General features: G+C 42.2%; 1 protein-coding gene across 2 annotated transcripts in view; it reads right to left on the bottom strand.

Annotated features, from left to right (window-relative positions):
- GPC1 (glypican 1) overlaps positions 1-26,195 on the bottom strand; it is a 431,622-nt gene that overhangs the window by 63,365 nt on the left and 342,062 nt on the right. For both annotated transcript variants that reach the window (XM_048863480.2, XM_048863479.2), the window contains exon 3: positions 3,240-3,631. In XM_048863480.2, the coding sequence (XP_048719437.2) occupies positions 3,240-3,631 (392 nt within the window). The remainder of the gene's footprint in view (positions 1-3,239; positions 3,632-26,195) is intronic.

Below are 26,195 nucleotides of genomic sequence, written 5' to 3'. Positions count from 1 at the left end.
CAAAAGTCCCAGGCGAACGCCTGTTCTCACTTTCTGGTGACATTGTAAATAAGAAGCAGGCAAAAGCATTTTCTCCTATAAATGTAAACAAACTTGTTTGTCTTAGCAATTGGCTGAATGAGAAGTAGGACGGAATGGATTTGTAGGCGCTGAAGTTTTGCATTGTTTTGTTTTTTGAGTGCAGTTATGTAATAAAAAAAAATCTACCTTTCTAAGTTGCACTTTCATGATAAAGAGATTGCTCTACAGTACTTGTATGAGGTGAACTGAAAAATACTGTTTCTTTTGTTTATCATTTTTACAGTGCAAATATTTGTAATAAAAAATAATAATATAAAGTGAACAGTGTACACATTGTATTCATAGAATCATAGAATATCAGAGTTGGAAGGGACCTCTGGAGGTCATCTAGTCCAACCCCCTGCCCAGAGCAGGACGAATCCCCAACTAAATCATCCCAGCCAGGGCTTTGTCAAGCTTGACCTTAAAAGCTTCTAAGGAAGGGGATTCCACCACCTCCCTAGGTAACGTATTCTTTGTTGTAACTGAAATCAACATATTTGAAAATGTAGTAAAACATCCAAAATATTTAATAAATTTCAAATGGTAGTCTATTGTTTAACAATGTGATTAAACGGAGCTTAATAGCAATTAATTTTTTTGAGTCAATCACATAAGTTAACTGCGATTTGTTGACAGCCCTAGTTTATACTTGTCTAACTCAAACTGGTCCAGTGTGTTTTCCATAGAGTTTCTGAGCAAAACATCCACAATTGGTTTGAGACCAAGCATGAAATTTCAGTTCAAACATTATTTTTAAAGGAAGTTCCTGGCTGAACAGGTTTTTATTCTCAACCTTATTCTTAGCAAAAACCCTATCATCATAAAAACAAAGCAACATAAATCATTTGTGAAATTAAAATTCTGGTTGAAAAACTTGTTCAGATTAAATGGGATTAAAAATTCAGATTAAAAGGCCAATAATCTGAACTGCTCTTTATTTTTGGTTAATGGGGGAATCCAACAGATCACCTGGAATTGGGAATAAATTGAAAGGATCAAATAATTTTCAGGTTAAATTTGCACCCTGTCAGCAAGTTATTAAAAAAGAATCACATCAATGCTCTGACAAAAAGTATTGATAATTATGTACAGTTCGATCGGCCAGATTCTCCACTGCTTTATCTATCCCTTATGCAGTCATTTACTCCTGTGCAAAGAGAGTGCATTTTACATCAGCTGAACACAGTGTAAATGCCTATGCGAGGTGAAAAGCAGTGGTGAACCAGGCCCTATGTTCTCTACATAACTACTGAATATCAAGATATTTGTGAAGCAAAATTTACGTGTCAGCAGTCCAGTCTCCACCTGCCTGTCCTTCAGTGGCGCTACTAGAACTATGCAGAAAATTCCTGAACAAACAGGTGAAACCTGTGGGTTTAATTACAAACTGAACACTTGGGCTGGATTTGCTGAGGTTTTTGAGCTGTTCAGCAAACCAGACCAGTTTTAGAAGTTTCACATGGATGCTGTTTATAAAATAATGATCATATTTTAAAAAACAGTGGGTTTGATGAGTTTTGTTTTGAAGGACAAATCATCCAGGTTGAAGAAATTTGCATCTGGAGAAGGAACGGAGAGAAGGAAGAGGCAGTGCTACCTTCTCCAGAAGTTCATACTTTTATCAGCTGATCAGAAAGATGATCATTTTTCACACAGTTTAATTGTACCTTGTTTCATAAAGTGCTGCTGAAATGATTAAGAGAACTTAGAAGCATGGCAGTGGAATCAAACACTCAGAGTTTAAAATCCACATTGTACATATGAGAGTGTGTAAAAACCGATATACATCAACATAACACAAAATGATATTCCATTTCAAAAACAACTGGTGCTGAAAATGAATCAGTTTATGAACAGCTATGGCTGCGTTTATGCAAGGAAAAGAGAATGGGGAACTCCAGGGAAAAGGAAAAGGAAAAAAAAACTTGTCAGCCACTCACCTTATCCCCTCAGACCCACCTAACCAGGGCTAAAGTTAGATTCGGGTGCATAAAGCTGAAACTCTCAGCAGTTCAAAGGATTTATGAAAAAATATTTTACTTCTGTCTCTTTTAATGTATACCATTTTCCTCTTATATCTGCTGTAAGTGCCATGAGAGTGCAATGTTAATAAGATGTGCAAAGGCTTTTGTGTAGCTGAACAGTTTTATAGTAACGCATTGATAAATAAAAGGATTTGTCACTGTTAACACATTAACATGTCTCTCTGAGATCTAAGTCTGGACTCACTGTAGCAAATAATGCTGTCCTCTTCCAAGCATTTTCTTTCCAGGAAATTAATTGGTATTTCAATTTTTGCATTCATTGTTTAGTCACACCCTGATCCGTATCCCTGCCAATTGCCATCTTTACATGAAGTATGCAAGTAATTTTATAAAATGGATTTTCCAGTTTTCATCTGTAGACCATGGAACAACTACATCACACTACCTCTGTAAAAAGCCTGAATACCTTGTGCGAGTATGATAGGCTCCCTCCTGCTCTGAAAGGTTCCTCTTGTACCAGAGGATGCATACAATTTTATCCTACAAAAACGTCGCATTCAATAGCATTAATTTACATGTATAGCGCACCCTCCATCCCCAAAGACCCCAATGCACTTTACAAACTTGCCCTCTCTGTACATACACTGTATAAATACACACTGCTATAGATATGGACATAAGAATCACCCCCCACTGACATGCACCTCCTGCACGCATTGCCAGCATGTTCTTTGAAAGTCAGTTTTCCATGCTTTACATCATATCACCACCAAGGAGGAAAATAACACAATGTGATGTAAAGGCATGGCGATATCTTTGCCAGGAAAGTCCGGGGAATATATACAAGCAACCCAACAACTATACAATTTGGATGACTAAAGCTTCCCTGGCAGCATGCCACATAGGTTAAACTGATGTAAAGTCTGGTTTGTGGGGAATTGCACCTCCATTCTCCTACTTTGTCAGTATTTATAACAGCCCCAGTTTACTATTTGACAGATGACCCTCAGTCAATTGTTTATACAAGCAAAGGATGTTCACTATCAACAAGTCTGCCTGCTTACTAACGATGAAGATTTAAGAAAAACAGCACAACAATCCAATACTCGTCAGCAGGAAAGAGGGTCCTGGAAGTGTTAGGTGGGGAAGGATACTGGGGTGGATACAGAGAAGATTTGTCTCATGACCTACCTGAGAGACCTTTCTGACAACATCACTGCCCACGCTAAGCCCTTGTACATAGGAGCGCACTGCGATGAAAGCTCTCGTCGCCTTCAGCTTCAGGTCCCTCGGAATTTCTCCAAAGGGTTTGTGCTGCTCAGAGTGTTTCACCATGCAGTCCAGGTACTCGTCAGTGATGTGGTACTGGGGATTCACCAGCTTGAAGAGGCGCTCCAGCAGGCGTGTCCAGAACTCGTTGAGGGCCTCTTCCAGGTTGATGTTGGAGCCCCGGTAATAGCGTCGTAGCTCACTGTACAAGTCCTTGAAGAGCTTGATGTTCTGGCTGTACAGCTCTCCATACGTGCTAGGAAAAGTGTCATAGAGGGCTTTCTCTGACTTGTTCAACAAATCCTGGAAATAACCTGCAAAAAGAGGGAAAAGAAGAGGGTGACAGATCAACAGGAGAACTAGAAATCTCTACCAGGCCAGTCTAAAGACACCTATTTGGTTGCACCACTCAGGAGGCTGAGAAAAAGGAGCCAAGGGCAGCTTTTCCTCTTATCTTTTGAGTGAGCTCCTCTTCCATCCATAATTTTAAGTCTTGAGCTGTTGTTAAAAGGACAGAGCAGGGTATGCACCACAACCAGCATGTAAGAGTGGTCTGCTGCCACCTTGCTCCTTCCCTCTATCAACATCTAAAAAAATATGAAGTGCAAGCTCTGGATATGTTCCTAAAAATCTGCTGTGCAGAGTGCAGTGTTCTGCCACTAAGCTTTCAGAGTCACATTTCTCCTTGGTTACTGCCTGGCCAAGCAAAGCAACCAATATAGCTAGGGCAGAAGTTAATGGCCAAGGGGATCCACATGGAAGTGCCCATCCTCAGCCTGCAGAAGTTCTTCTGAAACAATGAATGGTTACAGCAAAATGAAAGTTCAGTAATCCTACTTCTGTCTGTTTAATTGCTCTGGGTAATGTATATAAATCACTGTTAAATCAGTCTGACAAAGGGCTGTCAGGACTGAAGATGCTAAAAGCTTCTCTTCTGTGCAGCCACTGCGTGACAAGAACTCGTATGAACAAGTTAACAATCCCGTTTCAGAGACTGCACCAGAATTAACACACACACACACAAAATTGTTCAAACAATTCTTGAAACCTGGATGCTTGCTCAGAGTTTGAGAGATGCAAGACAAGTGCTTGATACAGTATAAAACATTTGTATTTGATAAAAGCCGCAAATTAACTTTGTATTATCCGTGATCTCATTAACAATAAATGACAACAAATTTTATATTTCTTTCAACCCATATTGCCACAATGCTTCTGCAGTTAAAGCTGAGATTGTGTTTTCTTTCAAAGAATTTGTAGGATATTAAATATTAAGGCCCCAAACAGCAAGACGCTTAAGCTAGGATTTAACTTTAAGCACATGAATAATCTCTTCCATATTAGCAAACCATTTAAGCACATGCTCACCTGAGCAGTAACTTTAATGTTGACTTCAGTGGGACTACCCAAGTGAGTAAAGCCACCAGCGTTTGACCCTCAGGAAGTAAACTACTGCATAAACTCTCATTCACTTCCAGAAGATTTTTAAAAATTATATAATTTTTTCAGTAATGCACAGAAAGCAGGGTTGCACATTTAAATTAAGTTAGTAAAGATAGACTGTCCTAACAGTTGTCAGGTAAATAGGAAAAACTGGAAGTAGGGCATTCTATAAACACATAAATCTAGTAACATTTGGTAATGGATCTCAGCCACCATCGATCTCAGGAATTTTTTAATCCATTAAGGAGAATGTTAATGTTTAATGATGTTAATGATTAAAAAAACTAAAAGATCATAGAATATCAGGGTTGGAAGGGACCTCAGAGGTCATCTAGTCCAACCCCCTGCTCAAAGCAGGACCAATCCCCAATTTTTGCCCCAGATCCCTAAATGGCCCCCTCAAGGATTGAACTCACAACCCTGGGTTTAGCAGGCCAATGCTCAAACCACTGAGCTATCCCTCCCCCCAAGATCTCTTTAAAAAAATTATTGCCATTAATTAGGTTAGCACCCCAAACTCCCTCCTGCACCCCAACCCCCTGCCCCAGCTCTGAGCCCCTCCCAGAGCCAGCACCCCATACCCCCTCCTGCACCCCAAGCCTCAGCCCTGAGGCCCCCTCCTGCACCAAACCTCCTGCTCCAGCCCTGACCCCCCTCCCAGAGCTTGCACTCCTTACCCCCTACTGCACCCAACCCCCCTGCCCTAGGCTCAGCTCAGAGCCCCCTCCCACACTGCGAACTCCTTGGCCCAGCCCAGAGCCCTCACCCCCTCAGAACCCCAACCCCCTGCCCCAGCCACCGGTGAAAGTGAGTAAGGGTGGGGGAGAGCAAGCAACGGGAGGTGGGTGTGTGGAGTGAGTGAGTGGGGCAGGACCTCAGGGAAGGGGCAGGGTAGATCCCTTAAATTCAAAAACTGATCTTGGGCATAAAAAGGTTGGAGACCACTGGGTTAGACTAACACCTGTTAGGCATGGTCTAGGAGCTTTACTTGGTCCTGTCTCAGTGCAGGGGGCTTTAAATGTCATTAAATGGCACCTGGAGACTCCAGAAACAGAAAATGAAGACTATATCCAGTTCAGGCAACAGGAAAATGTAGATAAATGGAGTGTACTGCAAATATTCCTTTAGGAATATGAGTGGGGCACCCGAGACACCACCCTTCTCATTTCCAGACCTCAATTTTGCATTTCATTCAAAAGATTGAACCTCCACAACCAACCGTCTCCTCCTAGCACCATGCCAGAGCAGTGACTGAGAGGTTACTAGAGGAAAGATTCCCACCTCCTGAATTGTCAACACCATCTTGTTTTCCCCCTAGAAGTCTCCCATTCATCCAGCTACTGTCCAGGCTGGACACTGCTTATCTTGGGAGCCCTAACAAGATCCCTGTACAATATAGCATGTTCAAGTCACACACAGCATGGTGATGTGTACCAATGTGCCTGAATGGGACGGAGCCCTTACTTGTCACAGAGTGCACTTGTTCAGGATGGTACTTGACCTTAACCAGCTGGTGATCTTTCCCATTCCTGCTGTCGCTACACAAAACATAATTGCTAGCTGATCCTCTCCATGTGACTTTAACGTTTAAAGTTTCTCTTTGGTACAGCAGTGGAACCTGAGTGATTAGGCTGATTTCCTATCTATCCTTCCTCTCTGCTTGTTTTCTGCTTCTACACTCTACCTAACAAGTATTCCTGTTGTGCTTCAGGTCATGTGGTTTGATGAGTGTGTTCTGTGACCTATGAGGATGGATGGGTAACTGAGAACTGCAGAGATTTCTCTCTATAAAGAATGTTCAAATTGAGTATATATGTGGCACAAGTCATTTATAAGGAGGGACCTATAACTGTAGAACTGTGGATTAACAAAGTAATCCAACCCCCCGGTGGAACGTACACACGCAGAGGTCACTGGTCATCCTGTATTCATTAGTGTTCTGTGTGCAGTAGCTTTGACAGGAAGAAATATTGCCAAGTCCAGAGAACTCAGGGGCTCTGGTAATTAGGCTTCCGAAGTGTAGTTGACTAATGGGCACCTTAGCACTGGCTAGAAATAACTACCTGTGAAAGAAATATGGGGCACAGGAGAGTGTGTCGAGATAAAAAGCTGGAAGATGACAGTTCTGCTATAGGAAATCAGGGAGAATGTTTTTAAAAAATACCTGGTCTCTCTTCCCAAGATTTAAATAACTAGAGTTCTGAGCAGCAGCGTGTCTAGTGGGGAGAGAACAAGACAGGGGCCCATGAAGTACCAAGTTCTGATCCAGACTGCTACCGTCTGCTACTTCTATTCTACCCTCAGATAACAAGTGCTAAATCTCACCTGTGCATCTGATGAGAGAAATTATGTTTATGAAGGCGAAGGAATACGAGTGCAAAGGCATGTGCTGGTGTTGGCTGGCGCTGTCTGAGGGAGGTATTTAATCTCACTCTATCACTCTCATCACCATAGTATCTGAGAATGTCACAAACATTATGAATTTAGCATCCCGAGCCCCTGTGAGGTAAGGAAATAAGTATCAACATCCCCACGTTACAGATGGGGAAAGTGAGGCAGAGAGGGTGTGACCTGCTCAAGATCACATAAAGTGAGCGGTGCAGATAGGATGAAAACTCAGGCATTTCTGGGTTATAATCTTCTGCTCTGTTCACTAGACAGCTCTGTCTATCAGCACTCGAGATATCTAAACCCTCGATAGGTAGGGCAGATGTTTTAAGTACTTTTCTTTTTTAAAAAAATATTGTCATGGGTGGTTGGTGCAGAAAGGTTTCAGCATCCGGAGAGGAGGTCTCTCTGAAGAAGTAGTGGGGGAAGGCAGCTCTAAGTTTGAGATGAAATTGCTTGTTATGGGGATCACTGCAAATGGTCTTAATTCTTTCCCTTGCCCACCAAGTGCTCTCCCAGGCTGTGTTGGTGCACTCTCCATCTCATTCTCCTTTGAGTCCTGGTGCTCCTTTCCCTCTTTAAAAATAATCTTGGAGCTCAGCTGTATCTGTGCCGCACAGTGAAATGCATACAGTGGATTTTGCAGAGCTCCAAAACTCACAAGACTAGGAGCCGTGGGGTGTCAGAGGCTCCTTTTTGGGACAAGTCCTACAACAATTCACTGGGGCAGTGCTGTGCCAAGACTAAGATCAGACACAGATGGGTCTGGGGATTGATAGCGGGGCAGTAGCTAGCCAGCCAGCGATACTGAAACTGGAAAACAACACCATTTCAATGTAATTGTCTGTGACACCCATGCAAAACTGGGACATTCCCAGGGAATTAAACTATCTGGACACTCTAATGTTTGGCTTTGCCTCAGCAGAGTCTGTCAGTCATGTTCAAATATTTATTAGCAGCCACATTTTAAAACCTGGCTACTGACTGTGAGTGACTCACTGCCTGGGGGCACCACGTGAGACACTTAAAGGCTGATTTTATCCAGAGGTACTAAGCATCGGCAGCTCCCACTGACCTAAACTGGGATACTCAGCACATCTGAAAAACAAGCCTTAATGTCTCAAGCTGGGCACCCAAAACAGAATCACTCTCAAATCAGTGGCCACTACTTAAAATTTCCAGCCTAGTTTTATATGATTTAAATTTCTCTAGAGACTATATGGCAACCCCCATTTTCTCATGTTCTCTGTATATATCTATCTATCTTCCTACTGTATTTTCCACTGCATGCATCTGTTGAAATGGGCTTTAGCCCACATAAGCTTATGCTCAAATAAATTTGTTAGTCTCTAAGGTGCAACAAGTACTCCTCATTCTTTATAGAGACTATGAGACTCATAGACTTTAAGGCCAGAAGGGACCAAAATGATTATCTAGTTTGACCCCCTGCACATGGCAGGCCACAGAACCTCACCGATCCACTCCTGTAATACACCCCTAACTTCTGGCTGAGTTACTGAAGTCCTTGAATCATGATTTAAAGACTTCGAGTTACAGAGAATCCACCAGTTATACTAGTTTAAACCTGCAAGTGGTCCATGGCCCAGACTACAGAGGAAGGCGAAATAACTCCAGGCCATTATCATCATTTAATATATAAACTGCAGTAGCACCAGAGGCCTCTTTTTAAAAAAAATTATTAATTTTATACCCTGGTTCATCTCACCAGATTAAAATCTATTCCTTTCTTGAAAGATATCCTCTCAATGCCTGTGCGCAGCCAACATGCTGCTAAAGAGCCCTTGCAGTCATCCAAGGCATCTGTAAAAGTAACTCGTAATGGAGGGTCCTTGACATGGAGAAAAATCAGATGCTGATCCCATTAGCAAGTGCTTAGCTGAAGATCTCATTTTAATGAGTAGTGAAAGGGCTTTACGAGCTGGTTGTCCTAACACATAGTTTATCAAATACACTCACCTTGAATTGCTTATCAAGATGAATAGCAATTCAGCTACTTTCTTCTTCTTGTGGCAATCTCCCACTGAAAGATCCTCATTTCTCCTTTGTTTGCCCTTATCACAAGAGAGGCGATGGAGGGAAGCTATCACTCCTGAGGGCAGGCTGGGCAGGCCTGGGTCTACTATCTCACCGCTTGTGAGTCTCTGGAAGCTGTTTATAATTATAGTTGCCAACCCTCCATGATTGTCCTGGAGTCTCCAGGAATTAAAAATTATGTCATGTGATGAAACCTCAAGTAATACGTCCAACCAAAATTGGCAGCCATATGTTTATTCTGTAACTTTGCCCTTTAATAATTTTATTATTGCTAGACCTTCAATGGTAGCAAATGATGATTTTATCTCTGTTGTCATAAAGTTATCACTGTTTCTGCATCCTGCCAGTGACCTGACGGCTGTTAATGGAGGTATTAAAGTTTTCATTTCACTGAAAGGCCTTGACCACACTGACTGTTCCACTGTGAGCAATTAAAATGTTAGTATTGGCCTGTGCATAATGGACATGAGCTTCCATACTAGTAATTCCACTTCACTTCCATTTATCCACCCTGCTATGTCTACATGCAGCAGTAAAGTGCATTGCTCCCAGTAACCTATAACAGAAGCTTTGGCATAACAGTGGTTTCTGGGAGATTTCACCCAGTGGCTTGTGCACTGTGGGACGGCACTAACAGGACTACTTACAACGTGCCAGTGCTTCTCATCTACACCAGCCGAAGTGAAGAAGTCAATCATTATTTAGAGTTACTCGCAGCAGATCTAACAAATGGTCTAAAGCACACACACCTTGACAATGTTGTAACAAATATCTGCATAGAGGCTCAGTATGCTAGGGACAACGGATGTTATTTAGCATGAAAAAAATTCTCCAGGGTAGAAGAGGCCTTAGGGAGGGAGTATGGTCTAGTGGCTAATGCATGGTACTGAGAGTAAGGTGTTATGGCTTCTATTCTTGGCTTTGCAACTAACTCCGTGTGGTCTTCGGCAACTTATGTAACTTTTGTGTTCCCTTTTTTTGCTGTCTGTAAAATGGGTGGGCTAATATTTACATTTCACCCACAGAGAGGTTGTGGAGTTTAATTGATGCTTGTAAAACCAATGGAATTTAGAAGATGCTCTGTAAGCTTAAAGTGTTTTTAATGTAAAATTTCAAGTATCCATTTACAATTTAATAAGATTGCATTCAAGCTCTCCTTCTTGTATAATCAGTGTTCTTTTTGTGGCAACTGATGTTTGCTGCACAAGTTGATAAGTGATCCCGGTATTAAATGGCAACTTGCCATTCATCACAAGAAGGAAAACAACAACAAATGCAGACCGATTTGTCAATTCAAGGAAAGGCTGCTTTTTCTGTTCACTACAAGAGAAACAAGATGTATATCTTTCTGTCAAAAAACGGGAAACTGCTCCTTGAAAAAGTCCAATCTAATTAAGAGCTGATGAACTATTACTTCTCACCTAGGTAGGAAAATTCAAATTACAATTAGCTCATTTGCAGAAGGTTTAAGTTATTCTGGATTTCACACACTGATAAAAAATACCTACATTAGTTAGGGAAAATTAATTAGCAATTAGGCCCAAACGTGTGGCTGACAAATAGCCAATCTGGCACAGAACGTAAATGTCCACCTTGCAGTGTGTATTAGGCACTCAGGCCTCAGATTTGTCAGGAGAGATGGTACAGCAGCTTGTATTAATTACCACAGTAATCAGCTCAGTCCGATTTGCTCAGGCATCCTAAATCATCCAGTATATATTGTGCATTGCCTGCAGAAGTAACACAGGTATTGTCATAGTAGCATTACATCTTCTCATGAACATAGCCTCTGCCCATACTAGTAACTAGTAACCTTGATTCAGCAAGGTATTTAAGCATGTGTGTAGTCCCAACAACTTTAATGAGAGCGTTAATATGTTTAACCACCTTGCTGAAACAGGACCTAGAGACACTAATCCGTACTAATTTCAGATAGGGACACTAATTGATACTACTGCTTTTAAAAAAGAAACAAAACTCTCTAAAATGATCTGAAACAAAAGGTCAGGCTACCTGAACCATGGGTAAAAGACGGCTAGGGAAATAAGGTAATTAAACCCAACGCCTTCCTCAGCCAAAGAGCTCATAAAATGTGCTGCAGGTGGGTTTCCTCTACAGTATTGCCAACTTCAATCATTCAAAAATCGTGAATCAAAAAGAACCACAAAATTGCCTTAAAAATCATGACATTTTTAAATGATATATTTTGAGTTCTGTAGATTTCCCTTCTGATTCTTGAGCCTTTAAGATCTGCATTTTCAAGTTATTCTCCACAAGCAAGAGAGCTAGACACTATCTTTTTAAAAAAGAAAATAAAGAAGAAAACTGATTGACAGGTTTCAGAGTAGCAGCTGTATTAGTCTGTATTCGCAAAAAGAAAAGGAGTACTTGTGGCACCTTAGAGACTAACCAATTTACTTGAGCACTTTAGAGACTAACCAATTTATTTGAGCATAAGCTTTTGTGTGCTCAGCTCACGAAAGCTTATGCTCAAATAAATTGGTTAGTCTCTAAGGTGCCACTAGTACTCCTTTTCTTTTTGCGAAAACTGATTGAGATTCTCAAAGTCTCAGATGACTCCAGAACTTGGGACCTTAAGAAAAAACACCAAATATCACAAGATTCAGGATGAAATTGCAAGAGCTGGCAAATTTTGAAGGTCTCTATCAGTAAGAGACACTCCTGCACAAGTCAAGAGGTATTTAAGAAAGTTTCTCTCCCTCAAACTGTAAGAGCTCTGCAGGTGGCAAATGTACTTTACTCACAAGGCAAATCTGAGTGGGGGTCTCTCTTGTATACATCCTTACCCTCTTCTAGTCTTAGGAGGCCTGCAAAGAATGAGACACGGGCTCCTTATCAAGTATCCAGAAGCCCTGCCTCAATCACATCACAAAACCCTCAGGCTGAGCCCCTGCCATTCTTAGAGATTTCACTACATAGCTAAATTAACCGAAGTGTTTTCCTTCAACTCACCTGTTGAAGGCCTTGATTTAGTTGCTGCACATTTACCAAAGTTTTCTCTATGGGCAAATCCTTCCTCAATCATGAGCTTTATGAACTTAGCAACAAAATAACTCACACAAACTCAGTTGTAGGGGATTTTCTAAAGCTAATAATTCAGACAAATGAAACCCAATTTCCTCTGGGACAATGCTTCTCAGCGAGGGCTATTTGTGTCCCAAACTTCACCGTTCAAACTCCCGCTGTAAAACTGTTAAAAGGAAGTCACCAGAAATGGAAGTGGGTCCCCCCCCCCCAACTCTCGTGCTCAAAACCAACAATATCATTTTTGCTCAAATGAAATTCAACTTTAGACAGATGCTAAGTCTGGAAAACTATCTGAAATATAAACGTCCAGAAACTTACAAACAAAAGAAAACTAGGGTGGTACATTGGAAACCACTACGCAACCTTGACTAGCGCCACTGTAGGTACTCCTGCTGTCATAATGACAGGAAAAGATGATTATTACAGGATTAATCTTTTAACCACAGTGTCACGGAGTCCCTGGGCGATGCTCTGGAACTGCTCCCCATGAAGCCAGTCAGGACTCTGGGGCAGTCGCCTTTCTGTGAGCAGCCTGTCTTCAGGACACACAGCTCACACAGCTTCCACCTTCCTGGGTCTGACCTCGGAGCATTCAGCATCCTCTGCCCCTCCGTGCGCTTCCCCCAGCGAGTCCGCTCAGGCGGGGCTCCTGGGGAAGCCAGAGGGTCCTGCACCCCAACTTCGCAGTCAGACGTGACTCTCAGCCAGCCAGTAAAACAGAAGGTTTATTAGACGACAGGAACATTGTCTAACACAGAGCTTGCAGGTGCAGAGAACGGGACCCCTCAGCTGGGTCCGTTTTGGGGGGTAGTGAGCCAGACAACCACGTCTGCACTTCACTCCATGTCCCAGCCAGCCCCAAACTGAAACTCCGCTCCAGCCCCTCCTCCTCTGGGCTTTGTTCCTTTCCCGGGCCAGGTGGTCACCTGATTCCTTTGTTCTCCAACCCTTCAGCTCTCACCTTGCAGGGGGGAAGGGCCCAGGCCATCAGTTGCCAGGAAACAGGGTGTCGGCCATTCTCTGTGTCCAGACTCCTGCACACACCTGCCCTCTAGGGCTCTGCAATGATCATACACCCTTACTCCACCCCCTAGATACTTAAGAACTGCCTGGGGGAAACTGAGGCACCCCCACACTATTCAGAGGAAACATTAAGAACAGTCCCACTTTGTCACAACCACAGTCTGTAACCTTTGCATTTGAACAAGATTGCAAATCCCTACCTGTGTCTCCAGCTCACAACTTCCCAGTGTTCACAGTTCATATTTTCAAAGCATCCACATTTTCACAGTTCTGAGTTCAAATTGGAAAGCTGTGAACAGTGAGGCAGGGACTCTCTGTAAAGACTGTAATTAAAAAAAACACCCCAGGGCTAAGTACTTTCTTCTGTCTTTTTGATGTCATCTGATAATTCTACATAGGGATCCCACTGAGCTTACTGCAATTAACAAGGTGGGGGAAAAAAAACCCAAATGGCTCTCACTTAGGCAGAAAGAGACTAACTTTCTTTAAAGCACACACATCATTTTAGAAATAAACCATCAAAATGTGAAAAATTGAGAAAACTGTATTATTGCTAAGATACACAAATTATTAACACCTCAATAAGGAGGTTGTGATCTAGCCAGTGCAACCAAGTAAGAGAAAATAGCAGTTTTGAGGAGCGGGGATCTAGCAATAGGAGAATGTAGTAGTCTCACAGCTCCACACAGGAGGCCATCGATAGGGACTTATCTTCCTAAAGAAACTGAATCAACACTGTGAAAACCGTCAGCCCAGCCAGAGAGTTTGCATGGAAAACTAGCCTATGACTCCTAAAACTGCAGATATAATCCTGCCAAGTTGGTTGGTGGGAGGAACTAGGTATACAAATCAGGAAAAGTATCAAATACTGTATCACAATTTCTCAGGTCTGACCGAATGCATGAATTTGTGATGAAATTCATATGGGCATAGAGTCAAGAAGATTTTCTGCTTCTAAGTTTGTCCCCTACCGTGAAAGAGAGGGCACGTGAAATACGCTCACTATGAATGCTGCTGTCATAGTTCAAGGATACTGCTCTAAGAATGAGAGAAACAAAAATAAGTTGGTGGTGTCCTGTACAATGTTAACAAGGGCAAAAGAAATAGAGTGGTGGGTTTTATTCCTAATTTCAGAACTTCCTTCTGGAGCTAGATGTATCAGATTGACTGGGGACCTGGAGTAGGCATACTGTCTTCTAGTGATGAGTTTCCATTTAATATACTGTTTTACACTCCAACGCCTTCTTGTCTGACTTCCACAGCTTCCACAGCTGATTTTAATGCTGTCCCTGCAGCCACAGAAATATTAGAAGAGAAATAATTCAGCAAAATATTTAAATTTGTTAAAATCTAAACTAAATGCTTATTCAAATCTGTTGCATTTACTTTAATGTGAGTGGTAATATTTTATTTAAACCATTATTATTACTCTAGGGTTGCCAGGCGCCTGTTTTCAACCATTTTCGACTGGGTTTTGGGCCATTAAAAGTCCAGTTGGCGGTGCAGCGGGGCTAAGGCAGGCTCCCTGCCTACCCTGGGTCTGCACAGCTCCCGGGAAGCAGATGGCATGTCCGGCCCCTAAGCGCAAGGGTGATCAGGGAAACCCCGCATGCTGCTCCCGCCCTCAGCACCGGCTCCACAGCTCCCATTGGTCAGGAATCACTGGCCAATGGGAGCTGCGGGGGTAGCGCCTGCAGGCAGCGCATACTGCACAGAGCTGCCGGCCGCCCCTGTGCCTAGGTGCCGGACATGCCAGTTACTTCTGGGAGCTGTGTGGAGCCAGAGCAGCATATGCACTGTATGATACTACTGCTTTTAAAAAAGAAACAAAGCTCACTAAAATGATCTGAAACAAAAGGTCTGGCTATCTGAACCTTGGGTAAAAGATGGCTAGGGAAATAAGGTAATTAAACCCAACGCCTTCCCTAGCCAAAAAACTCATAAAACATGTTGCAGGTGAGTTTCCTCTACAGTATTGCCAATTTCTAATAGGTAGCATAGTCCAAGGATACCTTAGGTCCCTATGTGCCAGACCCTGCTCAGGAGGCTGCCGGCAAACTTCCAGTGCTAGAACACCCCTTTTACGTGGTATACCCTTCTGACTGATGGAAAAATAGCAAGATGTGCATAAGAGCAAGTGGCAAAAAACATGTAAGCACCTGTTTTGAAAGTGATTCCTGACCCTAATAGATGGACAAGCTGTATATCATCTCAGCAGAGAGATCCATGCATATAAAATACCTTAAACTTAATACAGCTGACATCTAAACCATTTGCACGGATAGCTTCTCGATTGTTTAAACCTTTTATTTCCTTTTAGGGACGTCTACCCCATTATAACGCTAATGCAGGGATCAGCAACCTTTGGCACGCGGCCTGTCAGGGAAAATCCACTGGCGGGCCGGGATGGTTTGTTTGCCTGCAGCATCCGCAGGTTTGGCTGATGACAGCTCCCGCTGGCCGCGGTTCGCCATTCCAGGCCAATGGGGGCTGCAAGAAGTGGCGGCCAGCACACCCCTCAGCCCACGCTGCTTCCCGCAGCCCCCATTGGCCTGGAACGGCAAACTGCGGCCAGTGGGAGCTGTGATCGGCCGAACCTGCGGACGCTGCAGGTAAACAAACCGTCCTGGCCTGCCAGCAGATTTCCCTGACGGGCCGCGTGCCAAAGGTTGCCAATCCCTGCACTAACGTGAGGAATAAAGCATTATAAAGAGATGGTGCTGTTGCGGTAAATTTCCCAAAGGCTTGTTTCCACTAAATGTGTATGAAACTGCAAGCACCAAGTGCTGGCGTATGCATGGGAAGTCTAAATGTTCAAACATGCACTTTTAATAGTCTTAACAACAGGGCAATCTGAAGTGTGTGTTTGCAATTGGTCTTTACAGCTGCAAAATGGTAACCCTTGGTCAACTGAAACTTTTTTCATTACATTGAATAGTCACACAAACAACCACAATCCTACAAGCAGATCCAGGCACGTGGACTCTGGTGCCTGGGCAGAGCCCTGCTGAAGTAAATGAAAAGTATAAGGTTCTGCCTATATACAGCCACAGGCGGGATCAGAACCTCAGATTGTAAGGTCTTTGGGACAGGGACTCAGACTATTTTGTAAAGCTCCATTTGCATTCATGGCACAATAAGCAATCAGCAGCCATAATAAAGACTTTAATACTTTTAAAATCTGGTCTTCATTTCCTCTCATGCATTTTAGGTGTTTGGTATTTATTTAGCAAGGGATATTTTTTAATCTGGTCTCCTCTTAAGTATGTTTCTACTACAACTACCGGTCTATTGAGACTAGGGTACCACAAAGGGACTTATTGGAAGGGTATCACAGCATGAAATAACTCCTAATATAAGGTACTTCACAAGGACAAGGGAAGGATTGAAGAGAGAGTCTTAAATTAGCTCATTCACAAAAGGCTGCTACATACTCCTCCCCCGCACCCCGCCACCTCTGTAGCTATGCAGAAAATCTGCTGGAAGAGTCAGGAAGTGGCAGTATTCTTTGAAGACAACATGTTTTTTATCTGAGCAAACCTATATACAAAGGCAAGTCAACTGGCATAACAGCTATTACTGACAGGAACAAGAAGAGTGGTAGAATTAATTGTCAATATTGCCTCTTCCTTAACAGACTTATTCTACCAGAGCTAAAGAACCACATTTCTCTAACCGCAAAACAAGCTCAAGAACAGCATGAAGTACTGTGAATTGTTGACAATTTTCTTTATGATGTATATCACCTCATAAATGCACTGTGTGTATTTACACCTTTGCGGTCTTTTTTTTTTTTTTTTAACTCAGGAAATAAAAGTGGCTGTTTTCTACTGTTGAAATAGACAATCAGTGACATACAAAACATGCTCACATGATTATATATTGGAAGGACATGGTCAAGGTAACTTTTGTAAGTATATATAAACAGACAACTACCGTGTTTGTGGAGTTATAGCTATATGACAAATTGGAGAGGCATGTTATAAATTGCAGAGGCAAACTGATCCACTTATCAGATGCCTGTGCAGTTTATCACATGCTTCTGACCACATTACTTGCCTGCTAATCAATCTCACTGGGATTTATTCTAACATTCCAAACCTTTCAGCAGCTTCAGACAGCTGCTGCCGTTTCTAAAAGTCAACCTGGTGGAGAAATTGTTTCCTCCAGATCTCTTCCCAACCCACCCCCAAAACTAAATTAAATTTAAAAAAATATAAAAAATTAAACAAATTAAGAGATTGACAACTTTTCTTTGTTTATAACAACCTCATAGATTACACCTCCTAGGTTCCATTTCCTTACTTAAACCAGTGCATGATAGGAGAATTTCTTTTATCATAGGGATCATCTTTAAAACCAGGGCTCTTCACTTTGACTTTTGCTGTTCAAAAAACACATCAACAAATTATTAGTTTTTAAAAAAACACAAAAATATTTACAGGGACTCTGCAAAAAACAAAAACCCTGTGCCTATTCATCACTGACATGTGTCCCTTTCGAAGAGGGACTTTTGCACTCAAACAATTTTTGAAACCCTCAGATCAATAGACTTCCTATGTGTTTAATAAATCTGTAGACTCCACCCCACAGTAGTAGGTCAGAACTGACTTGTGCTCCTCAATTAGTACTGCCCTCTGCTCAAGGTGCCCTTAGGACAAACTGTTCCTTGCGGGTTAAAAAAAGACGACTTGCCACTACATTTTTGCTACAAAGAATATCTAAGACACCCAGCAGCTCTTTCCTGGGCACGAGGAGGACAGAATTCACCAACTGTTGAAATAACATTTCGATACAGGCCAGATTCTCCTTATCATGTTATTTCCATAATTGCTCAGTTAAATCTATAAACAATTTTATCTGTGGTTTCCCTTCCTCTCCTGCTATCAAAATGCATTCCACCTGTCTTCTTGAAAAAACCAGCTGTCTGTGAAATCCCCTCTTATGAAATTATTGTATTCATAAAGAAAGAAAACTACCACAATGCAGTTATTGTTACTTGTCCCTCTTCCAAAGCGTGGGGGCGCCAGAGTTTGTCTAACCATTTTATATTTAATATGGGCTATTTTTCCTAGCCTTGTTCTCTGAACGGCTCAACTGTTTTGGCTGAAATTTTCCAAAAAATGTCAGGCTGAGGCAGACACTCAGCACAGAAAATTTTAGCCCAAATAGTTGAAGTTTGACAAAGTTATAAACAACTGAAAAAGGGGTCTTATTATGGGAAGTGTCATACAACCTTAATAATAAGGTGGATGAGCCAATATCTTTTATTGGATCAACTTCTGTTAGCCAGCTCTGTTGGTTCTTCCTCAGGTTGAGTTTTATGAAGCTCAAAAGCTTGTCCCTTGCACCAACAGAAGAAAACTGAAAGGATATCCTCTCCTATTAATGCATATTTACATCACTAGTGCTATAAGGGATAAGTGCAGTCCATGCATTCCCTTAACTGGAAAAAATACTATGGTCTCCCTAAGTATGGATAGTTAAAAGGATGTGACTTTTTTCTTTTCTAAAGGAACAGATATTGTTTTTACCTGTTGCACTGAAATTTAGATCCCAACACAATAGTCTGATTTCTCTTCCATTTGAGGACTTCTGTTCTGGTTTGGTCAGAACAAGAGCTCTTCTTAACCTTCATCCAGCCCTAGAATCTAAAATTTTCAGACCAGATTTTAAAAAGCATGTGCCCTACAATTAGCCTCTTGTTCAGTTTTAGGACCCTAAATAAGCAGACACCTACACTGCCAAAAAACCTCCCTGACCCCCTCAACCGGCGGCAGCAAGTCTCAGCACCTGGGTCAACTGGTTTAATAACCGGTTATTAATAATGGGTTAATAAACTGACTCAGGCTCGTAGGGTCCATGGTACTGGGCTAAAAACAGCAGCATAGACAGTCATGCTTGGGCTGCAGCCCAGCCTCTGAGACCCTCCCTGTTTGCTTGGTTTCAGAGCCCAGGCTCTAGCCCAAGCAGGAACACCTACGCTGCTACATTTAGCCCCCGTAGTGCAAGACCTATGAGCCCGAATCAACTGATTCAAGTTCTGGGACTTGCTGCCACGTCGTAGGGTTTCCCCCCCGCCAGTGTAGATGTACCCTGCATGGCCTGATTTTCAAAACTGCTCAGAACCCATCAACTCCCACTAACTTTTGCAATTCAAGCCACTTTGAACAAGTGCTTAAATATGGATTTAGAAGCTTAACTTAGGCACCCATATCAGAGAACCGTAGCCCTTGTAGTTAAATACTCATAAGTGTACGATGGCTCAGTCTTCTAAGCCTTAAATTGATCTTAAAGTTGAAAGGCATTCAGTTTTTTTAAAACTGGGTTTTTTAAAGATAATTTCAAAGCTAAAATGACTCCAAACACTGGATCACTTCAAACTCATGGCCATCTAAGCTTTACGCATAATTTTATAACACTGAACTAATTTTCCTTAAAGTTGGCTGGGTTATTACATTTCACTGAGATTCATAGAATAAGTAAAGTTTAAAGAAACTTGTCCAGTATTCAGAAGTTTTTGAATTATGCCTGAATACATTTTCTGCCGGGAATGGTCGGGAGAGATGATTGATTGATTGTTAAATGTACATATACAACACAAATTACTAGACTGATTTAGTAGTCATATAGAAACCATTTAAAAAAATCACATCACGGCTGAGCCAAACATGGAAAATTTTGACCCAAAAGCTATTTGTTTCAGAAATTTGTAAGGTAAAAAGAATGTCTGTGGATGGAATTGTAATTTAACCTTAATTACAGCTCCGACTGCTTTAGAAGTGATATAACTCTCATGTTAAAGACTTCTTACTCTACTGCAGTGGATGGTGAAATGCTTTGATCAGTAGCCTTATTTCCCACCACCTCACCTCTTTACAGAAGTGTAATCCCCAATATAGCCTTACTTGGAGGAAGATTATGTTTTAAAGGACAGGGAAGAGGCTGGGCGAGGTGCAAAAAATGAAGCTAGAAACCTTCCTCCCTTCTCTATCCCCTTTTTTATTTACACAATTTATGAGAGTGAGACAAAAAAGCCCTTTGGGATGTTGTGAACTATTCAAAAACCGCACACTTGGGGACACAGGGAAGCTCAGGTCTACAGGCAGGACATGCTGGTGATGGCCATAGATTTCTGGAAGAAAATATTAGCGGAGTAACAAGGATTTTAACCACCCTTCAGACTGTAATTATGCATTTATTTACCAAAATAGGAAAAATACAGATGTTTTGTTCTTCATTTAATTTAAAATAAATAAAAACCACTGGCTGCTTTAAGATGTTAGAACTGGCACTTTCCTTCTGCAACAGCTGAGATTTCTGTTGCATCTGTGGCTCAGGCTGAAATTTTTCTGAAGGGAGGAACTGAGACTTTTACAAACTCTTAAAGCCTTAAAACTCTTATTTTTTCTTTACCTTTTTTTTTAAATTTTTGGCAAGTCGGATTCCCCCTCCCCAACCCCCGAAGTGCTCTGCTTCAGTGAACCTGATGAGTCTAATAAATTCTGACTTCGTGTATGCGGTCTCATATCAGCATAGGTTATATGTTTTGTTAGCCAAGTGGCTAAATAAAGCGCTTAGCTGTACAAATTCAGGAAGGCTGTAATTGGTATGATCTGGAGGTATTATGGTAGCTGAAATTCTTGTTTCAAATATGATGTTTGTTTTGTCCAACTGGGGGAGATACATTCTGTTTTCACCAATGCCAGGGCTTTCATCTGTCAGTACACAAACATTTGCTTTTAATACCCTCAGGATGCTACATTTGGGTTCAGATTAATAGCCTGTTCAGCTCTCATGTTTGGCTCAAGTATGCTTTTAACTTGAAGACTATAGGATGATTAAATAAAAGCTTTGGTGTGTTCATGAAAAATGTTTGCAGTCAAGCGATGTGAATTCCACAAAAATTTATTTTGTCTGGGTAAGCCAGGTTTTGATTCTTTATGCAATTTAAAGAGACTCCAGATATATCTCCACTGCAAAAGAATACCCAGGTCAGCGAGTCTCAAAGCCTGTCAGCTGACTTGGGCTCCCGGGGCTTGCACTATTGGACTAAAAAGAGCAGTATAGATATTCCCACTTGAGCTGGAGCCTGGGTTCTGAGACTCTCCACGATCACTGGGTTTCAGAGCCCGGGCTCCAGCCCAAGCGGGAAAGTCGACCCTGCTATTTTTAGCGCATTAGTGTGAGAGCCCTGTGAGCCCAAGTCAGTGGACCCAGCCTCTGACACTCACTACTGCAGGTCTTTTTTTCCCAACCACCACCAAACTTGGAAGGAGTTCAAAATCAAAACTCAGCTCTGAATTCTGCAAATGGCTCCTATGTGGGATAGGAGCCATGTGACTTGGGTTCTATTCCCACCTCTGCCACTGACCTGCTGTGTAACCTAGAGCAAGTCACTTTAAGCATCTGCTTAACTTAAACATTATTTAAATTTACATAGGTCTTGTACAACTGCTCAGCTGCCTATGATACATGAATCCACTACTTTTTCCTTCAGTAAATTCAATTAATGAACAATTTAAATAGCAACTTTTGTGCACTTTTAGGTTTTACATAAGCTGTGTTCATGGTGATTTTTTAAAAAAATTGGTTAAATATTATTAAGTAGCTGAAGCATCTCAGGTTCATTTACATGACTGATCATGCAAATTCATCACCTGTGGAGCACTGTCAGCTCCCTCCATTATGCTCTAGAGTTGGTGTGTGTGTGTTAGAAGTTTTATAAAATGCAGATTTCTGCCACACAAATGGGTATGGATACTGTGGCTTAAATTCCGCAATGGACAGTTGGCACAGATTTGCCACTAGAAAATGATGGCAAAGAAAGAGCAACAGCACCATCCTACCTGAAAAACCATAGATAAAATAAGTCTATTACAATGAATAACCACAGTTTCAGGCCTTAGAGACATCTGAACTGATCTCTCCTTTTTGGCCACTATATACACACTCACTCTCAGGAGTTTTGTGAGTTATCAACATTTGTCTAACTGCTTCCACTGATATCAATGGGAGTCTCACCACTGACTTCAATGTCAGCAGTTAGGCCAATGCTTGCTGCTTTTAAATCCCCCATCCTTAATATGTTAGACATCATCATCTGTGCGGTGTGTCTGTCAGCGTGATGGCGCATAGAACCATGAGAACCAGAACGAGTCTTCTTTCCCTTGCAGAGCCCTGCATGCATAGTCTCACGTGGCCAGATTTTCCAGAGGGCAAAGCATCCAGCAGCTACGCTGAGAACAAAGTTAGCTCCTTGGTGCTGTGACCTGTTGGGATGACCTCCATAACTCATTTGTGGCTTCCAAATTGAGTACTGAGGCCATCCCAAGCCAATGCTAATAAAACCTGTACAGCACACCATTATGTGTTTTCTAATATAAGAAACAGATACGGAAATATCAGTGAAATGAAGCAACTTCTACGGTGGGACAAAGGATTTGTCTTATCAGGACTGAAGTCTTTGTAAACTCCCTCTTCAAAAACTAGTCAGTTGTTCCTGATAGAAGTATTCCTCTCCTTACAGAGTTCTTGGAGGATGATGTCAACTAAATGAGCTAACCATTTTAAGACAACTATCTAAAGAATGATGAAAAAGGAAAGGTGAGCAGATCCAGAAAAAGCCCCATGAAACCCTCCTTTTCCTCCTCACACACAGACACTCTTCACACTGGCAGGGATGCCCCTAGCTATTCTGGGGCCCTATGCAGCCCCCCCGGTGGGGGCGAGTGGGGGTGGGGCCCCAGGCCACCGTGGGCGGAGAGGGGGAGGACTGGCCCCAGGCCTCTGTGGGGGGGGCACTGACTTGAGGGGCAGGGGGCAACCGACCCCTGGCACTCACCGGTGGCATGGCGGGGGCCGGGTCGCTGCACTGTCCCACTGCCGGTGAGTGCAGGCCTGGCCCTGCTGCTGTCCTCAGGGGATTGGGGGTGGAGCAGGGGCAGGAGAGGGCAGGGCTGGGGCAGAGCAGGGCAGGGGCTTTGGGGAAGGGGTGGAGTGGGGGTGGGGCTGGGGCGGAGCAGGGGTGGAAAGAGGCAGGGCTGGGGTGGAGCAGGGGCAAGGGCCCTGGGGAAGAGGTGGGACAGGGGCTGGAGCAGCATGCAGCTGTGCAGGGCGCCTCCTGATGCTCTATGCAGCTGCGTACTTTGCGTATGGGTAGGGATGGCCCTGCACACCGGGCACTGAGAAGCAAGATTTCTATTGTTAACACATGTGGGTATTGTTAAAAATGCCCTGGGAAAATACACACACACCTTTCCTTCAGCATAAAAAGAAAGGCTGGCTGCTAGCATCTGATAATGGTTGGCCAGTGTCAGTCATCAGTGGGAAGATCACAGTCTGGAAAAGTGGGGATGGGAGGCATTACACAAGTGAATTTGAGGCACTGTTTAGTCTTAGGTAGGATCATCATGTAGCTCAAACTCTTATTGTTGCAACAGCTGCAACAGATAAAGTACACAGATTCTTCCTACGTAACCTAATTGCTAGGCTGTATTTGGTTGCCAGATTTTAATGGCTTGTTTAGATGAGGAAGTTTTACCTGTTATACAAGTATAGCTATACTGGTATTGTTAAACAAATATAAATCCCCATGTGAACACTTTTTCTCCTGAATAAGAGTGGCTATTTTCAGTTTAGTTAAACCCTTTTCAAAGCTATGTAAGCTAAACTGAAAAAAGGCATTCATGTACCAGAATAAGAATCCTCATGGGAGTAATACAAATACAACTGTAGCACTTCAAATTCATATCTTAATTTATACCAGTATAACTTTCCCATTTAGACAATCCCTGAGTCTCATACCTGGTATATCGAGACTTCAGTGAGATGAGTTAAACTGCAGGAGAAAGTTGGACTATTGCACTCAAACTATTGAATGGAAGTTGTCTTTTTTTTTATTTATTTTTGATTTATTTTTTCATACTATATCTAACTCCTACTGATCGGATGGTACCTGCCTACTGTCCCTGATTATATGTTATTCAAATGTATGTAGAAAGAAAATAAAGGCAGTCTGCAAACTTGTTTCTGCTCCAATTATTAGCCCGTTCAATCTGAGCCTCTCTGCATTGCTCTTACCAGTCCAGACACTAACGAGGGAATTTTAAAAGGCCTTTGTACAGTGATACAATTCAGCCAGCAGAGAAGCCACTCAAGCAGCACTTCAACACAGGTTGCAGAGCTTCATTAACACTGTACTGTTTCTCTTTGGTGTTGGCGAAATGGGAGAAGAACCTGAAAACCTTTGCAGTTCTTTCAGTAGTCTTGAAACTCACTGGCAACACTCTTCCTTGAACTCTTGCTCCATTCACAGGCTGTTCGCAGTGTATCTAAGAAATATCTCAAAGCAAGGCGGAACATTATTGGGGATGGACAGACTGACACATAGCAAAGAGATGGGAGTAGGAGAAAATAAAATGGTAAGAAAAATTTTGAGCCATGAAGAGTATGTCAAAAACAAACAACCGCTTTTAGTCCTGCCCATCAAATTGCATTGTTTTCCTTTACACTCCATTAAAACATTTACGTAAAAAAAAGTTTATTAAATATTGATAGAAAGGATGTGACTGTCCAGAAGATAAGATGAGCCACAACCTGTGGGACAATCCAAGAAGCAGGATCTGTTGGATAGGATGCCAAAGCAGGTGCCATTCCAAGTTTACCCAAGGTGAATGTAAAGGCAAAAGCAGTGTCTTTAGGGACTGCCTAGAGCGAGACGGTGAACAACACTGTTAAAGGGTATACTTTTTCCCTGATCAAAAAATTAAGCTAAATTCCTTTTTTGAATTTCTTGTGAGTTTAAATACCTACATGTGGATCCAGGAGGAAACAGTTATGCTTATACTGACCCAGCACTAGATACCTCTACAAACTGCATAGGAAATATTTAATAATTACGTTGCAATTCTCCAACAAAGGGGAATAGAGAAATTGCCTTAAATCTAATTAAGATGCACCCAGCCCCCAGGGGGTGGATCCCATAATCAGGTAATTTAAAATTAGACCAGTAAAGGAAGTCTGACCAATGTCACCTGACTTCGTTGGTGTTTCAAAGATGTAGTGGAGGGGGGGAAGGACATACGGGGAATTTTAGTGTTTAAATAGAGAAAGCCACGTGTTTGTTTTCCATTTCTCTACAAGCAAATACACTGGCCGAGAGAGAGAGAGGTCCAGAAGAGATCTCTGAAAGAGGCTGTAGATCTTATTGAATCTTTATTCTCTTATTTTTGTAACAACTTTCTGGTGAATTACCTAATGCTTTTAGTTAATTTTTATTAGTGAGTTTTCTATTGAATCCACAGTATTTCTATTATTTTGCTTTTTAAATAAGCACTATTGTTCTAATCCTTTTTGAATATGCTGTTTCAGGGAGTTCACTCAGGGTCATCATTTAGCGGCATGTTGCTAAAGTACATCTATTATAGGCAGACCTGTTTGCTTTTCATTAGCAGAATGCAATTAGAAGGTAATCAAGAGAGAGTCTGAATACAAGTGCCAGTACCACCGAGTTTATAACAAGCCAGACAGTATGCACCGCTCTGATGTAATGCTGGATGTTTGTTATTCCTCTCCCTGTAAGTCAGGGTGAGCATGGAATGGCTGTAGGGTGGCAAGGAGTGGAGAGAAATCTGGACAGATCTTAGAGTTAGGGCAACCAGGTAGCCAGGGTGAAAAATTGGGATGAGGGAGGGTAATAGGGTCCTATTAGGGTGACCAGAGGTGGGCAAGTGTGAAAAATTGGGACGGGGGTGGAGGGTAATAGGTGCCTGTATAAGAAAAAGCCCGCAAAATCGGGACTGTCCCTATAAAATTGGGACATCTGGTCACCCTAGGTCCTAGAGAAGACAAAACTAATATTAGGACAGACATCCTGATTTTATCAGGACTGGTCACCTTACCTAGAGTACTCTGGCTGTC

The sequence above is a fragment of the Caretta caretta genome, chromosome 9, assembly GCF_965140235.1.
Source record: "Caretta caretta isolate rCarCar2 chromosome 9, rCarCar1.hap1, whole genome shotgun sequence".
Classification (NCBI taxonomy): Eukaryota; Metazoa; Chordata; order Testudines; family Cheloniidae; genus Caretta; species Caretta caretta.
This window is presented reverse-complemented; position numbering and strand designations above follow the sequence as displayed.